Source organism: Lutra lutra, chromosome 12 (genome assembly GCF_902655055.1).
Source record: "Lutra lutra chromosome 12, mLutLut1.2, whole genome shotgun sequence".
NCBI lineage: Eukaryota > Metazoa > Chordata > Mammalia > Carnivora > Mustelidae > Lutra > Lutra lutra.
The window spans coordinates 84,211,057-84,228,276 of record NC_062289.1 but is presented as its reverse complement, the minus strand read 5'-3'; the positions used below and the strand labels follow the sequence as shown (position 1 = coordinate 84,228,276).

At 43.4% G+C, this 17,220-nt stretch overlaps 1 protein-coding gene across 2 annotated transcripts in view; it reads left to right on the top strand.

The window, feature by feature from the left end:
• The window catches only part of KNTC1 (kinetochore associated 1), an 81,997-nt gene extending 67,790 nt beyond the window's left edge, over window positions 1-14,207 (top strand). Inside the window, exons 54-64 of one of the 2 annotated variants that reach the window (XM_047696923.1) lie at window positions 1,293-1,411; window positions 2,947-3,082; window positions 3,734-3,829; window positions 4,198-4,254; window positions 7,360-7,414; window positions 7,497-7,560; window positions 8,288-8,417; window positions 9,954-10,043; window positions 10,724-10,869; window positions 11,703-11,793; window positions 13,980-14,207. In XM_047696923.1, the coding sequence (XP_047552879.1) occupies window positions 1,293-1,411; window positions 2,947-3,082; window positions 3,734-3,829; window positions 4,198-4,254; window positions 7,360-7,414; window positions 7,497-7,560; window positions 8,288-8,417; window positions 9,954-10,043; window positions 10,724-10,869; window positions 11,703-11,793; window positions 13,980-14,000 (1,005 nt within the window). In that variant the 3' untranslated portion in view covers window positions 14,001-14,207. Of the gene's footprint in view, window positions 1-108; window positions 558-1,292; window positions 1,412-2,946; window positions 3,083-3,733; window positions 3,830-4,197; window positions 4,255-7,359; window positions 7,415-7,496; window positions 7,561-8,287; window positions 8,418-9,953; window positions 10,044-10,723; window positions 10,870-11,702; window positions 11,794-13,979 lie in introns of those variants that run through there. The other variant, XM_047696924.1, reaches the window with a different exon arrangement.
• Window positions 14,208-17,220: the final 3,013 nt, after the last annotated feature.

The following is a 17,220-nucleotide window of genomic DNA, read 5'->3' as shown; positions in this document are numbered from 1 at the left end:
GAGCCCGATGCGGGACTCGATCCCAGGACCCTGAGATCATGACCTGAGCTGAAGGCAGCGGCTTAACCCACTGAGCCACGCAGGCGCCCCTCAGCTTAGCATTTTTCCCCTGCATTTTTACCGTGCTTGATACCATGAACAGATGATTTAGATAACGCTCACTGACACACTTATTCAGAGCACTGCATAGCTTACTTCGTAATCAGGATTGCAGTATCTGCGAGCCCCATTTAGTGCTGGCTTCTGTGATCTCCTGTTGGCAAACTGAACCTATGGACAGTTCCCACGGTTGTCTGCATTCGCAGTTATTAACTCCTTGGTTAGGCAACATTCCTTCTGCCAGGGGCCCTGCAGGACGAGCTGCTCCCTCCAGTCCTGCCTCCCTCCCTCCCCACTAATCTTCAGCTACACGAAACTTTCCCTTTTCCCTAAAGGCAACACCACCTCTTCGGCCTTCAGGCTTTTGTCTGTGGGATTGTTCTGAGCCATTTGGAACCAAGGAAGAGAAAGAGTGTGGAGCCAGGAGACAAATGGGTCTTGGACAGAAGGAAGAAAAGAGGGGAAATCTGAGATGCCAGCAATGGTTGGACGGGGGGACACGGATGGACATCCCTTTTATCTTTCCTTGTGTATTAGTTTTTCTGACAGTCGTGGCTTCAGATAAAAATGGTGCTCCGTGAGAAGTGCCCCGTTCAGCTCATAGCTCAGTCATCCACGTGCTTTTCCCTGAAAAACCATCTGTCTGTGCTGTGCTCCACATGTGCTTTCCCTTCCGGGGCCTGGAACACAGATGAATACATTCTAGTTAATGAATATGTACTCAAGTGCAAACTCGTTAATGTATTCGGGAGTTGAGGTTAATCAGAAAATTAATTAGAAAAACAAATCAGAAAATTAATTTTTACTGCCTCACCAAGAACCTTGGTGAGTGGAAACCAGTCCCCTTTGCTCAGCGGTGGGGAGCACTAGGACTGCGCCGGTGGGTGGCTGTCTCTCCCCTGACCGGCACCAGCCGTTTTACCCGCCAACTCAAGGGTCAATGCAGTGTCAGGGCAAATAACGTCTTAGCATCACTGTGAACCTAGTTCTGACCCTTTCCCACTTAGAAGAGTCTGAGAGAGGCCCACCAGGGCTACGCGGACCACACTCCGAGAACCACTGGCTCCCTAAAGGCAGAGACTGACCTTAAGTGTTTTTGGTTACGTGAGGTTTATGCTACCTGAGCTGAAACTCACGCACGCAGGCCCAGCACATGCGCGTGCGTGCCTCTGCTCACCTGCTTTGGTTTACAGAGCCTGGGCGTGCGCCAGCTGACATTTGCCCACAGAGCACGAGCTCTTCAGTGTCTCCTGTACTTGGCCGACAAGGAAACTATAGAATCTCTCTTCAAAAAGCCCATGGAAGAAGTGAAGTAAGTGGTATTTTGTAGATTATGTTAAGAAATAACGGGGCGCGTGGGTGGCTCAGTGGGTTAAAGCTTCTGCCTTCGGCTCAGGTCATGATCCCAGGGTCCTGGGATCGAGCCCCGAGTCAGGCTCTCTGCTCAGCAGGGAGCCTGCTTCCCTTCCTCTCTCTCTGCCTGCCTCTCTGCCTACTTGTGATCTCTGTCAAGTAAATAAATAAAATCTTTAAGAAAAAAAAGAAAGAAAGAAAGAAAAGAAAAGAAATAGGAAACATGGGGTGCCTGGCTGGCTCAGTCGGTAGAGAACGCAATTCTTTTTTTTTTTTTAAATTAACATATAATGTATTATTAGCCCCAGGGGTACAGGTCTATGGATCATCAGGCTTACACACTTCACAGCACTCACCATAGCACATTCCCTCCCCAATGTCCACAACCCAACCACCCTCTCCGTACCCCCCTCCCCCCTGCAACCCTCAGTTTGTTTTGTGAGATTGAGTCTCTTATGGTTTGTCTCCCTCCCGATCCCATCTTGTTTCATTTTTTCCTTCCCTACCCCAGAAGCCCCCCTCCCTGCCTCTCAAATTCCTCATATCAGGGAAATCATATGATAATTGTCTTTCTCCGATTGACGTATTTTGCTCAGCATAATACCCTCTAGTTCCATCCACATCGTTGCAAATGGCAAGATTTCGTTTCTTTTGATGGCTGCATAGTATTCCATTGTATATATATACCACATCATCTTTATCCATTCATCTGCTGATGGACATCTAGGATCTAGGTTCTTTCCATAGTTTGGCTATTGTGGACATTGCTGCCATAAACACTAGGGTGCATGTGCCCCTTTGGATCACTATGTTTGTATCTTTGGGGCAAATACCGAGTAGTGAGCACTCGACTCTTGCTCTGGGGTCATGAGTTGAGCCCCAAGTTGGGTGTAGGGCTTACTTTAAAAAAAAAAAAAGGGAAAAAGGAAACAGATTGGTTCTTTGGAAGTGTACATTTAGGCCCCTCAGTTTATAAGAGTGCATGAGAGTAGCCATGTAAACCTAGTTCTGGTGCCTCCAATATCCTTGCCATTTTGGCAAAGGGGACATAGACCTCTGAGAACATCTTGTTTCCCTAGTTGTTTGAGGCATTTAGGAACTGAATGTTTTCTTGATCTTGCTCATATTGATCTCTTTCTACTATTATATTCAGTGAATATATTTAGAAGCCTAAAAAATAGACATTTAAAAGTAAAGAGGCCTAGGGGCGCCTGCATGGCTCAGTGGATTAAAGCCTCTGCCTTCGGCTCAGGTCATGATCCCAGGGTCCTGGGATCGAGCCCCGCATCGGGCTCTCTTCTTGGCAGGGAGCCTGCTTCCTCCTCTCTCTCTCTCTGCCTGCCTCTCTGCCTACTTGTGATCTCTATCTGTCAAATAAACAAAATCTTAAAATAAAATAAAATAAAGAGGCCTAATATTGCTCTACGGTGGCTTTTATCTTGAATGTAAATGTGGTCCGTCAGAATGACTCCCATCCATGCCTCTGTTTTCCAGATCTTACTTGAAATGTGTAACTTTTCTGGCATCCTTTGAGACTTTGAATATCCCCATCACATATGAATTATTTTGCAATAGTCCTAAAGAAGGAATGATTAAGGGTCTATGGAAAAACCACAGCCATGAATCCATGGTACGTACTTGGAGTTGTCTGAGGGTGGGTGCCTCATCTTCTCTGATGTGCTCGTACTCACCCAAACGCCTGAAGCCAGAGAAGCTCTTCATTCCTGAACAAGCCTACTGCTCGGAGACCGTTTCTCCTTTCCTATCATGACAGGTGACACGCAGCTTAGAGGGTCCGCTTCACTCTGTCCTTGAAAGCTTAGGGCTTGATCCCCACCACCAACAAGAGGACACTTTTGTAGTCCCTTCCCAGGCCCTGTGTGTCCACATCCAGATGGGGGAAAGAGACTGTCCCCGTGCCAGGAGGGGTGTTCCTCCTCTCTCTCCATTGCCTGTGGGAATTCAGTCTCTGAGGCAGTTGGAGCCCAGGGTGAGAAGGTTACGGGGCCAAAAGGCAAACGGCTCTTGGGTAGAAAGAAGAAGGTGGGAAAAGTCCGAGATGCTGTTTGAATCCATGACAGCAAGAAAGAAAAAGAATAATCTTAGTTTCTTTTTTTTCTTTCATTAGAGAGACTGGGGGCCTTCACTGAAATCAGGCAGTAGGCACACCTAGGTTATAAGCATATTTTGTGTGTAGCTGCCCTACCTCTTCCACAGGTGGTTTGATCTCCTGGTATCTTGAAGCAGTATGATTTTTTTTTTAATTCCTTTTCTGCTTCAGGCAGTCAGATTGGTGACTGAGCTTTGTTTGGAGTACAAAATCTATGACCTGCAGCTTTGGAACGGACTCTTACAAAAGCTTCTTGGCTTCAACATGGTAAGATTCTGTGCCCTGGACTGCAGTCTGTGTGAAAGGTTTTGCATAGCAAGTCTTGAGCATTCTGCACGGAGGCTGGTGATCGCACAGATGTATGCTGCAAACATTCACTCCCCTTGGTTTCGTGCCAAACTTAACTTGGTCTTGGGCCAGAGGAAGTGCTGGCTCAAAAATGACATAATTTCACTGGAAACAAATGGAAGCTTCCCTGACCTTTTTTGATATTTGTCATTTAGTGACTGAACTTCCCTGGTGGTTCTCATGGTAGATACATTCTATTGATCCCTTTTTGAAAATTTAAGAATCTGATATTTCATGTTGAAGTTTTCCATTTTGGTCATTTTCTGAACTGTATTTTTTTTCCCCAGATTCCTTATCTAAGGAAAGTTTTAACCGCCATCTCTAGTATCCATTCTTTATGGCAGGTACGTGGTTTCCTAAAGTAAATTTTTTTTTTTTTTTTTAGAGATTTTATTTATTTATTTGACAGAGAGAGATCACAAGCAGGCAGAGAGGCAGGCAGAGAGAGAGGAGGAAGCAGCCTCCCTGCTGAGCAGAGAGCCCGATGCGGGGCTCGATCCCAGGACCCTGAGATCATGACCTGAGCCGAAGGCAGCGGCTTAACCCACTGAGCCACCCAGGCGCCCGCCTAAAGTAAATTTTATAGAATTTAATCCTTAGGGGCACCCGGATAGCTCAGTTAAGCATTGACTTTTGATTTCAGCTCAGGTCTTGATCTCAGGGTCCTGGAATCGAGGCTCTTGGCACGCTCTGCGCTCAATGGGGAATCTGCTTGAGATTCTCTCTCTCTCTGTCCCTCCCCCAGCTCATGTACACTTGTACCCACTCTCTCTCTCTCTGTAAATAAATCTTTAGCAACAACAACAAAAAGAATTTAATATTTATACTTGATGGCCTTGTGGCTGCCAGTTGCATTGGGTAAAGTAACCAGCTCCTCAGTAAAGAACAGAACTGATATCCCATTAAAATAGGGCCAGGACCCAGAGTACATGGCTCAGAGGTCACCTCTCCGAGGACCTCACCAGCCCCAGCCCTCCAGGCTTCCTGAGCCACACCTTCATGTAGACGCTCCAAACCCTGGCTCTATGGTAGCACCTGTCACAGTGTAATTTGTTTTGCTACACATTCAACTACCCCTCCTGGACTTGGAGGATCTTTAAATCAGACGCCATGTCTTATTTCCCTTTTCTACATTTCACAGATTGTGTACCATATAATCATTATGTAATGTGGAAATATATCACTTATTCTTAGCTTAATACATTAGAACAATATAGAAACATGCTGAATAAAACATGAAAATTATCCTTTACCATTTCCCATCAAAATTATCTCCCCAGAAGTGACTAATGTTTGCACTATGTTTGGAACTTTACTGTTATCATATAAGCACATGTGTGTGTCTGTATGTGTGTGGGTGTGTATACATTTTTGTACATATAAATGCAATGACATTCTAGATAATTTTTTTTCCCACATAACATTGGTGCCTTGGAGACTCTTCCATAGAGCACATAGAGACCTATTTTCTTTTTTTAATTGAGATTATAATTCCCATGTAAAATGTACCCCTTTAAAGTATACAGTTAAGGGGCACCTGGCAGGCTCAGTGCATAGAGATTGTGACTCTTGATCTTGGAGTCTAGAGTTCAAGCCCCACATAGGGGGTAAAGATTACTAAAAAAATAAAATTCAGAAATCAATAAAATGTATAATTAAGTGAGTTTTTTTTTTTAAGATTGATTGATTGATTGGTCAGACAGAGATCACAAGTAGGCAGGGAGGCAGGCAGAGTGGGAGGAAAGCAGGTTCCCCGCTGAGCAGAGAGCCCAATGTGGGGCTCAATCATAGGACCCTGACTGAGATCATGACCTGAGCCGAAGGCAGAGGCTTAACCCACTGAGCCACCCAGGCGCCCCAATTAAGTGGTTTTTAATATATTCACTGCATTGTGCAACCATCACCACCTCTCTAATTCTTGCACATTTTCTTCACCCCGAAAGTATGCCCCATATTCATTACCAGTCACTCCCTATTCCTCCCTCTTCCAACCCCTGGAAGTGTTTTTGCTGGACATGTCATATCAGTGGACTCATGCAGTACAGGGCCGTTCGGGCTCCCTTCACTCGACATCATGTGTTCAAGGTTCATCCTTGGGTATCAGATGTCGGGGCTTGATACCTTTTTACTGCCAACTGATGTTCACTGTACAGACACACCCACGATGATGATGACTGGAAAAATCCATTCATCAGTTGATGGATTTTTGGGTTATTAAGAATAACAATGCCCCCCCCAAAAAAAAAGAATAACAATGCCCCATGAACATTTGTGTACAAGTTTTTATGTGGATATATGTGGTTTTTTTCCTTGTGAGCATTTAGTTAGGTATGGGATTATTAGATCTTATGAGACCTCTACATATAATTTTTTTTGCATCTCATTACTGTTAACTCTTAATTATTCTCTATAATAAGGAGTAAAATGTTGCATAAGTCACTTCACCCTTCCCCTATAAGTGGAAATTTATGTTGCCTTATTCATTTTTCGAAATCCTTTCTCTTGTCTGCTTGGCCCTTTCCTGTGGCTCTTACGTAACGTCTGGCACACAATAGTATAAGTTTTATTTTCCGAGTTGGGCTCTGATGCTTTTTTTCCCCAAATGAAACAATAATGAATCAGCCAAGATTGTATAATATGACCCTGAACTATACAGTTATGAAGAAAATTACCTAAAGGCACCTGCCTGGCTCAGTCAGTAAAGCATGCAACTTTTGATCTTGGGGTCATGAGTTTGAATCCTGCTTTGGGTATAGAGTTTACTTTGAGAAAGAAAGAAGGAGGGCGCGTGAGTGCCTGGGGCTTGTACGATCCTCATTTACTTTGAGGTTGGTCAGTTAAGCGTCTGCCTTCGGCTTGGGTCATGATCCCAGAGTCCTGAGATCGAGTCCCACATCAGGCTCCCTGCTCAGCATTAAGCCTGCTTTCTCTCTCCCATTCCCCCTGCTTGTGTTCTTGCTCTTGCTGTTTCTCTCTATCAAATAAATAAATAAAATCTTTTTTTAAAGGAGAGAAAGGGGCACCTGGGTGGCTCAGTGGGTTAAGCCTCTGCCTTCAGCTCAGGTCATGATCTCAGGGTCCTGGGATCGAGCCCAACATCGGGCTCTCTGCTCAGCAAGGAGCCTGTTTCCCCCTCTCTGCCTGCCTCTCTGCCTACTTGTGATCTCTGTCTGTCAAATAAATAAAATATTTTTTTAAAAAATAAATAAATAAATAATAAAAAGAAAAGGGAGGGGGAGAGAGAAAGGAAGGAAGGAAGGGTAGGAAAGAGAAAGAAAGAGAGAGAGAAATTGTCCTAAAATCTAACCATCTCAAACAGGAAGATGCCAGTGTACGATTTTGGTCTTAGCATCCTGAACATAAGCTCTAAGCACATAGTTCTGTGACTACAAAACCAGAGAGTTCGTGAAACCCCAGGCATGAATCCTAAAATGTGCTTGTCTCCCCAGGTTCCCTACTTCGGCAAAGCTTGGCAGTGTGTGGTTCAGATACCCCTGCTTTCAGGTATTTCTCTCTCCCCTGAAACATCAACAGTAGCATTTTATAGCTCTGTACGTGTGTGTGCATTGTTGCTGTTTATTTTCAGCGTCTTGTCCTCTGAGCCCGAGTCAGTTGTCAGACTGCTGTGAGAGTCTCGTCGCTGTTCTAGAGTAAGTAAAATACTTGTCTTCCTACCCCAAAAAGTCATACCTGTTGCTTATAAAATTCCTTTCTAATAAACCTGTCTTTCGAGTCATTCCTTCTTTTGGGGATGTTAAGCACAGCACTTGTTTCTAGGGTAAACTGTCTCTCATATTTTTACAGTGTCCACTCTGCACAAGCAGCTCGTAAACTGAAAGTCAGTAAGCCTTCTCTAAAATTAGTCTTAATTAGGGGCGCCTGGGTGGCTCAGCGGGTTAAGCCGCTGCCTTCGGCTCAGGTCATGATCTCAGGGTCCTGGGATCGAGCCCCGCATTGGGCTCTGCTCAGCGGAGAACCTGCTTCCTCCTCTCTCTCTGCCTGCCTCTCTGCCTGCTTGTGATCTCTCTCTGTCAAATAAAAAAAAATAAATAAAATAAAATTAGTCTTAATTAATGTACAGAGTACTTTTCCAACTACCTCCATCACGCAGTGTCTTCAGAGAGGTTTTGAGTCTTCAGAGAACGTGTCTTCAGGCACGTGTGGGCTCTCAGACATAATCACAGCAGCAAGGAGCACTCTGTGCTCCCGTAGGTTGTTTTATTCCACGAAGAATACCGTGAAAGACTCGAGCTACTCCTTCCTAAGTGTATGTTATGCCCCAGCACTTTAATGCTTAAAATCATTGAAAGCACCGTCGGGTAATTAACTCATGGATTAATGTAAGTAATACTAACAAACTCATGTGCTCTCTCGAAGATGTCCCGTTTCAGATGATCTCGACATGGTTGGAATAGCCAGGCAGTATGTCCAGTTAGAGCTCCCTGCTTTTGCACTGGCCTGTCTAATGCTCATGCCCCACTCCGAAAAAAGACGTCAGCAAATTAAGGTATCTTGGCAAATTATTCCTCTGGGGCTGCCCAAGAAACAGAAGGTCTCATACTGCATGTCCCCAGCAAAAGGCTTGCATTTTCCTTTTTACCAGACCTGCAAGGCATTGAGTGCATCCGTTTGAGTGGGGCGGGAGGTTTGTATGCAGGTTTAGCAGGAGGTAAGCCTGAAAGATAGATCAAGGTCCATCTGAGGGATGCCTTAAGAGGGGTTTGGACCAGGGCACTCAGGTGGCTCAGTTGGTTAAGCCTCTGACTTTGGCTCAGGTCATGATCTCTCAGGGTCCTGGGATCGAGCCCCACAGCAGGCTCCTTGCTCAGTGGGGAGCCTGCTTCCTCCTCTCTCTCTGCCTGCCTCTCTGCCTACTTGTGATCTCTGTCTGTCACAAAAGAAAAAAAAAAAAGGCGAGAGAGATTTGGACCTTGTTCTCCATCGGGTAGAGGTCGGGGGACAATCAGTTTTCCTACAAGAATAAGATGAAGTGCTCAGGCACTGCTTTAGAAGGAACAATCCATGGGCTTGATCGGAGGAGAGAGGCGGCAAGAAGGGAAGAGTGGGAAGTGGGAAGCCGTTGACTGGACATGTATCTTACTTGATCCACACACAACAGCCTGTGGGCGGCCCAGAAAGGCTTGAGGGGGTCCGTCCCCAAGGTGGGGTGGTGGCATCGAGGATGAACTGAATAGAGCAGCTTGACTTAGTGATTGGATGTGGGAGATGAGAGAGGGTTTTGTGTGTGGGTGTCTGACAAAGGGAGCCATGAGTACTTTGAGGACAGAACTTTTAAAAATAACTCATTCCCTATACAATACAGAAGAAATAGAACAAAGCACTTGGTAATGATCTTCGGTGTTTCCCCAAAGGTAGATAAGCCAGTAGATCGAGACCTACATAAATGAACATGCATATTTTTTTCATCTGTCATTTGGTTTGTTCATTTTTTAACAGCCATCTGTGCTTGTCTTTGACTTCGGGTTATTTTATTTTACTTTTTTTTTTATTATTTTTTACTATTCATAAACTCATCCGTTGATGCTTTTCAAAATTTTAGTATTTAAATAGATTCCTTTTGGCACTTAGAATGACAAAATACTTGTTAAACAGCTCTTGCTGTTACAATAGGTATTTGTAAAATGTCTTCTTCCTTATTTCCATAATTTTTTGTTACATGATAGAGGTGGGGTTTTTTTCCTATAATAGAAATTCTTTTTTTTTTTTCTTTTTAAGATTTTATTTATTTATTTAACAGACAGAGACCACAAGTAGGCAGGGAGGCAGGCAGAGAGAGAGAGGAGGAAGCAGGCTCCCTGCTGAGCTGAGAGCCCTATGCGGGGCTCGATCCCAGGACTCTGGGATCATGACCTGAGCCGAAGGCAGAGGCTTTAACCCACTGAGCCACCCAGGCGCCCCTCCTATAATAGAAATTCTTAAAGATATTCCAAATTTAAAAATGAAAACCTTTCAGATTTAACAGAAATTAGTAGTAATAGCACTTTTCCATTAACTGTGTTTTGATTTTTTTTTTTTCCTCTAGAATTTTCTGGGCTCATGCAATCCTCAGATCATTTTACAGCAATTAGAAGAGCATATGAATACTGGCCAGTTGGCAGGATTTTCACATCAAGTAAGTGGCAATTTCATTTCATTTTTGCTATGAAAAATTTGATATTAGAAGGTAATAATTTTCCCCAAATGAAAATTAAGCTGAAAACTACTATATCTTTTTGGCAATATGTAAAATTATTTTGCTTTTATTAAAACCTTTGTAAATTTTTAATTTTTTTTTATTTTTTTATTTTTTAATATTTTATTTATTTATTTGACAGAGAGAGATCACAAGCAGGCAGAGAGGCAGGCAGAGAGAGAGGAGGAAGCAGGCTCCCTGCCGAGCAGAGAGCCCGATGCGGGGCTCGATCCCAGGACCCTGAGATCATGACCTGAGCCGAAGGCAGCGGCTTAACCCACTGAGCCACCCAGGCGCCCCTTTTTGTAAATTTTTTAAAAGGCAGAGACCCCTCTCTCTTATTTGGGCTGTGCTCAGTGGAAAATCTGTAGCCTTAAATGCTTGTTGTTGTAAGTAGATCTTATTCGGAAAAAGTCCCAAAGTGCTTAACAGTAATTACTTGCTGATTTAATCTGTTGCTAAAATGGGCCAAAACCTCTCCTCTTCCCCACTCCATTAGAAAAAAGGCTTAGTTACAACAAAATGCTCATTTAACTTGTGACTGTAAGAAACTTCTGGGTATTGCATAAGGCCTTGGAATTTCACACATTTTTAATATAATGATACCTGTTATTCTATAGATTAGAAATCTGATTCTGAATAATATCATAAGTAAGAAGGACTTTGGGATTTTGGCAAAGACAAAATACTTCCAAGCGTTGAAATTGCACATGATGAATGCAAGCAACATCACTGACTTGGTAAACTATCTGGCAAGTGAGTTAAGGTAAGTTAATTAGCAAACAAACAAAAACATCTTACTGTAGAATTTCCTTAAAATTTACCTTTATTTTGGAGGGAAAGGTCAAACAGTTGCACAATTCTCTGGCCGTAACAAAGGGCTCGGTGTATTAAGCTATAGCATTACTACACACACCCACAGGCTGGTCATCCTATAACTCAGTCCCTTCGACCATGAACTTGGAGTCAGACAATCAAATAAGCTTTCTGAACCCCCAGATAGGTGTCTCACAGTCCTGCTTCAAAGCCTGAGTTATAGCTTTCTTCCTTAGACACTCGCTCAGAGAATTGGGGGCTTTTATGTAATATAATTTTTGCTAAGCCTGATTGTCTAACTTTCCCACACCCACAAGTTTAGAAACCAGCTTCTTGGGTTGGGAATGGATTTGGAAAGCGAAAAGGAGAAGGGAGAAATGGCTGGCACTGATGAATGGCAGCCCGATCAGGACGGAAGTCTTTCCTGGGCCATCCACACATTTCTTCTAACTGCCTTGGCCACTCAGGATGCATCCCTTTCTCATTACCATGCCATGCATTTCCTTCTGCTTTTCCATGCATTTCCTTTCCTGCTTGTGATCCAGCCAGTGCTACATGTTGTCATTTATAAACATTACTTTTTAAGATATAATCTATATATATATATATATATATACATACACACATGCACATATAGGCCCATATTTCAAGTATGCAGTTTGATCAATTTTGACTTATATACCCCTGCAAAGCCATCACCACAGTCAAGATAGCAAACATATTTATGACTCCCCTACTCCCGAGAATTTCCTCATGACTCTCTTTTGCTTTCCAATTCCATAGTTTAGATGAAGCTTCAGTCTTTATAACTGAATATTCAAAGCACTGTGGGAAACCTGTACCGCCAGACACCACTCCCTGTGAAATCCTGAAGGTAAGGCTGGCCCACTGTTACTTGGGTCCTGATCTGACACCATTTATATTTTTAGGGTCTTGACATTGAACCAACTTGTTCTGGTGTTGTGGAGATAAATTTATTTTTATGTGTAACTGTGTATATTGTTGTATTTTGCTTTTTGTGTAAGTGGGTCCTAGACCAGAAATCAAGAGGCCATGATTCTACTCAGCGGACAGTGTGGCCTCGGGCCAGTCGCTGAGCCTGTGCAGGATTTAGTTTTTGGATCTGGACCCCATGGTCTCTTGGATGCTTTCCAGCATTACAATTCCTCATAAAGTCTTATTTTTCATATTGAAGCAAGTGAAAAATTTCAAGAAGCATTGATTAATTGGGGATTAATCCCTTTTAATTCTTCCCCTTTTTAATTCCCAAAAACACGTTCACCATAGAAAAAAAAACTGAGGGGTGCCTGGTTGCTCAATCGATTAAGCATCTGTCTTCAGCTCAGGTCATGATCCCAGGATCCCAGGATCCCAGGATCCTGGGATGGATGCCCCACATCGGGCTCCCTGCTTGGTGGGGAGCCCGCTTCTCCCTCTGCCTACCATTCTCCCTGCCTGTGTGCTCTTTTTCTCTCTCTCTTTCTGACAAATAAATAAGTTCTTTAAGAAAAAAAAATTTTTGCAAGAGCCGAAAACAAACAAAACCCTAATCTCTTGAAATCTCGCTACCACAAATAGGATCACTGTTAACATTTTAGTATACATCCTTCCAAAAGTTTTCATGTGTGCAGTGTGCATATAAGTTATTCTAACTCCTATCCTTAACTTAAATATAGGGTAACATTTTTTACTCTTTTTTATTTATTTATTTTTTTCAAGATTCTGTTTTTTGGGGGGGTGGCCTGGGTGGCTCAGTCAGCTAAGCATCTGCTTTCGGCTCGGTCATGATCCCAGGGTTCTGGGATTGAGCCCTGTTTCGGGCTTCCTGCTCACAGGAAGCCTGCTTCTCCCTCTTCCTTTGCTACTCGCCCTGCTTGTACTCTCTTACTCTCCCTGACAAATAAATGAAATCTTTTTAAAAAAAGATTTTATTTTATTTTTTAAATTTTTATTTATTTATTTGCTAGAGAGAGAGAGAGAGCATGAGGAGGGGGAGCCACAAGCACAGGCAGAGGGAGAAGCAGGCTCCCTGCTGAGCAAGGAGCCCCGTGCAGGGCTCAATCCCAGGACCCTGAAATCATGACCTGAGCCAAAGGCAGACACCCAACAACTGAGCCACCCAGGCGTCCCAAGATTTAACTTTTTCTTTTAACTAATCACTTCACTCAACTTGGGGCTTGAACTCACAACCTGAGACCCAAGAGTTGCATGCTCCACTGATTGAGCCAGACAGGCACCCCTAAAATTTTTTACTTTGATCATGTTTTGGTAGTTTTAGTAAACCTTATTAAATTATTGTATCTTTTTTTCCCTCCTTGGGTCCAGATCAGGCATAAAATAAGCCTACATTTTGTTAACTTTCATTAATAACTTCCCTTGTACACTTCCAGTCTGTGCGTTCAATGGCATAGATTACTTTTTTTATTTTTTATTTTTAAAGATTTTATTTATTTATTTGACAGAGAGAGATCACAAGTAGACAGAGAGAGAGAGGGAAGCAGGCTCCCCGCTGAGCAGAGAGCCCGATGCGGGACTCGATCCCAGGACCCTGAGATCATGACCTGAGCCGACGGCAGCAGCCTAACCCACTGAGCCACCCAGGCGCCCAGATTACTTTTTTTTAAAAGGGAGATTATTGGGGCGCCTGGGTGGCTCAGCTATTAAGCATCTGCCTTCAGCTCAGGTCATGATCCCCAGGTCATGGGATCAAGCCCTGCATCTGGCTCCCTGCTCAGTGGGAAATCTGCTTCTCTCTCTCTCACTCCCCCTGCTTTTGTTCCCTCTCTTGCTATCTCTCTGTCAAATAAATAAAATCTTTAAAAATAAAAAAATAAAAGGGAGATTATTGATTCAGGATACAGATTTGTGGCCCTTAAAATGTATGTTTTTCTCTAGTCCTATCTATCTAAATGCCAAATAATTTAATATAGAGATTTTTTTAGCAATACAGTTAAGTCTTCAATTTTATAATTTTTTTTCAATTTTATAGTTTATCAGACTTTTCTATTGAAAAAACTAAATGACACTAATAAAAATGCTTCTGTGCTTCTTCCCATTTAGATGTTTCTTAGTGGATCATAGTGGATCATCCAACCTTTTTTAAGAAGAACCAAGGGAAGTTTGGAGTCTACTATTAACTAATCATATTTATTACAGTTTTAAAATTGTGCAATTGATACAACTTGTCAAATGTTAACCAGCAAATAACAACTAAGGCGCTTCACAGCAGTCTAATTATGCAGTAAAGAACTCACATCTTGAATTAATAAACCTTTTCTTTACCAGTCACTTGTATAAACTTAAGGACACTATCTTTTCTGCACCCCCTATGAAGTAACTAAATGCAAAGATACTTTGCTCCCTCCACAAGATAAAGGACTACTTATATCCTGTATCTTCAGATACAAATAAGAACAGTGTCAGTATTTCTAATGTAATTGGAGTAAATATGTCCTAAGTTTTGTTGCAGAGGTACCAGTGGCCAGGCTGAAAAACAGAAACCACTGTCTAGCTATTTTAGGCAGAGGGATTGGATGCCAGGAATTGGTTACAAGGGTGTTAGAAGGACTGAAAAACAACAGGGAAGTGGGGGCGGGGTGGGGGGCGGTTGAGGGGCAGGGGGAGGCTAGAGAGGCAGAACCGGAAGGGGATGTTAGCCGAGATCAGAGCCTGCTGAGGACCCTGGGTTGGGCGCCCCCACTTTGCAACACTGAGTTGGAGGAGCCCACAGCTGCTCTTGGTCACCCCCCTGCGATGGCTGCCGCGCGCCACGACCAGAATAGAAAAGAAGCAAGTCTTTTGCGTTTTCCAACCTTCTAATTTTCGTGCCAATGCCAAGAATGACAGAACCAAACCAGAACCCATCTGGCAGGGGGGCTCGGGAGACTCAGTGCGCCCGCTATCAGCCGCAGCAGTACGCAAGCTGGCCTGGGGGGGGCAGTGTGGAGCTGAAGGCCTGCAGCCGCCCCCAGCATCCCTGCCTCTGCAGTCTTTTTCTAGAGAGGTGTATAACTTAAATAATCTGAATTTTATAAATCAGAATGAGCTTCCCTTTGTTTTTCCAGTTGAGAAAAACATTATTTCTATACAGAAAACTCAGTGTAGCATTGTGATTAAAAACTTGGGCTTGTGGGGTAAAACTAACCTGGATTTGCATCCTAGCTCTGCCCCATACTAGCTACATGATCCCGGACAAGTTACGTAACTTCTCAAAGCCTTAGTTCCCTCATTTGTAAAACCTCCTGAGGAGGTTTAAATGCTCCTCCACTTGCTCTGTTCTGGACATTTGGACCATACCAATATTTTTCACAAAGCTTTTTTCCGTATTTGGGATTATTTCCTTTAGATGGATTCCCAGGATCAGACTGACCAGATCAAAGGGAACGAAGAACATCTTAAAAGCTCTTGATGCACATTGCCAAACTCCGTGTGTTCTCAAAGATCTTCACAAACGCCCATTCCCACCAGCAAGAGGCAGGTCTGCTTTACCTCTTCTCCCTAACATGGACCAGTCTGACTTTTAAAAACTTCCTGCTGGTATTATAGGTAAAAATGGCATCTCAGATATTTACGTCTGTATTTCTTTGATACTTATGTGATGGAACCTTAAGAAAACCATCTGACTGCTTTTGGAAGCAGAACCTGGAATTGTCTTCTTGGGCATAAATGTGCAAGGCACAGAAGGGGTCAAATGGTGGCACCAGAAGGTAACAAATGGGGAATGACTCTGTGTGCCCATTTTAGGAAGATGAGTTACAAAAAGGCTCCCCTCAAGTTGGTTAAGCGACTGACTCTTGATATCAGCGCAGGTCTTAATCTCAGGGTCCTGAATTCAAGCCCTGCGTTGGGCTCCACGCTGGTGTGGAGCCTACATTTAAAAATTTTAAAAAAGGAAAAAGCCTCTCCCCTGGATAGATCTACTGCTAAAAGGCACTCCTGGAAATGGTCACATTTGTTAAAAAAAAAAAAAAAAAGAAAGAAAGAAAGAAAAAAGGCGCTGAATTTCACAGGTACTTGGGTGGCTCAGTTAAGCATCTGACTTCAGCTCAGGTCATGATCTCAGGGTCCTGGTACTGAGCCAGGCAGGGGCTCCCCACTCAGCGGAGAGTCTACTTGTCCCTCTCCCTCAGCCACTCTCCCCACTGGTGTGTGCAAGCACTCTTTCTCTCTCAAATAAATAAAATCTTAAAAGACAGCTGGACTTCAGTTACAGCTCATTGCTACCTTCCATTCGTATAGTGGCTTAGGAAGGTCCTGCATGATTTAGACTGAGCTTCCTTTCTAGCCTGGATGTCTACCACTTTCTCCTTCGGCCAGCCTTCGCAACCAGCCCAACCAAAGTTGCCTACCCCCCACCAGTCACCTGCTATGGCATTTACATTCTTAGTTCCTTCTTTTTTCTTTTTTTTTTTTTTAAAGATCTTATTTATTTGTCAGAGCCCGGGGCAGAGGGTGGAGGGTGGAAAACACAGCAGGCAGAGTGGCAGACAGAGGCAGAGAGAGAAGCAGGCTCCCTGCCGAGCAAGGAGCCCAATGTGGGACTCGATCCCAGGACCCGGGATCATGACCTGAGCCAATGGCAGCGGCTTAACCAACTGAGCCCCCCAGGTGTCCCTCTTCGTGCCTTCTTAAAGCAATCCGAAGTCATCTTGGCTGACGGGTTTATAGTCTCACTAATCATGTTGTCCCCAAACCGTAGAACAGAGTCTCATATAATAGACTTAATAAATATGTATGAAATAAATTAACTATCTATTTTCAGGGTAAAATTCCTTCCTCGAATGTGTCACGATCATGTGAACACATGACAGCACCTGGTTACACGGAAAGGGGGAAGTTAGCAACAACCAACTAAAGGCACTACTATATTTAATTCTCATGACTCATGCCCAAACTTTCATCATCTCTTGCTCTGAGTGAGGTGACAGATTTCCATTGCTTTTAACTACTTGAGGTAGAGAATTTTATTAGCAGGGTGCTCTCCCTCTGCTCCCTTCTGGATGAAATCCTGGCCTGGCAAAACATTGGATATTCAGTCTTCTTTCTCCTGTGTCTTCTGGGGCCCAGAGATTTGGAACCTGTTTGCAGTGTTTATGTAACACACTGGATCCCTTGAAATGAGTCTAAATGTTAACTCACAACAGCTAAGTCTTACCATAAACTCTACAAAACATTAGAGAAAGACAAAGTGGTAGCCATGTTTTCTGGCATTCTTTGCATATTTGAAAACAACCAGAAAGCAAGAGCATGTGCTTCTAGACTCAACCAAAGCTGACTATTTTCTAAAGGGCAAAAAGAAATT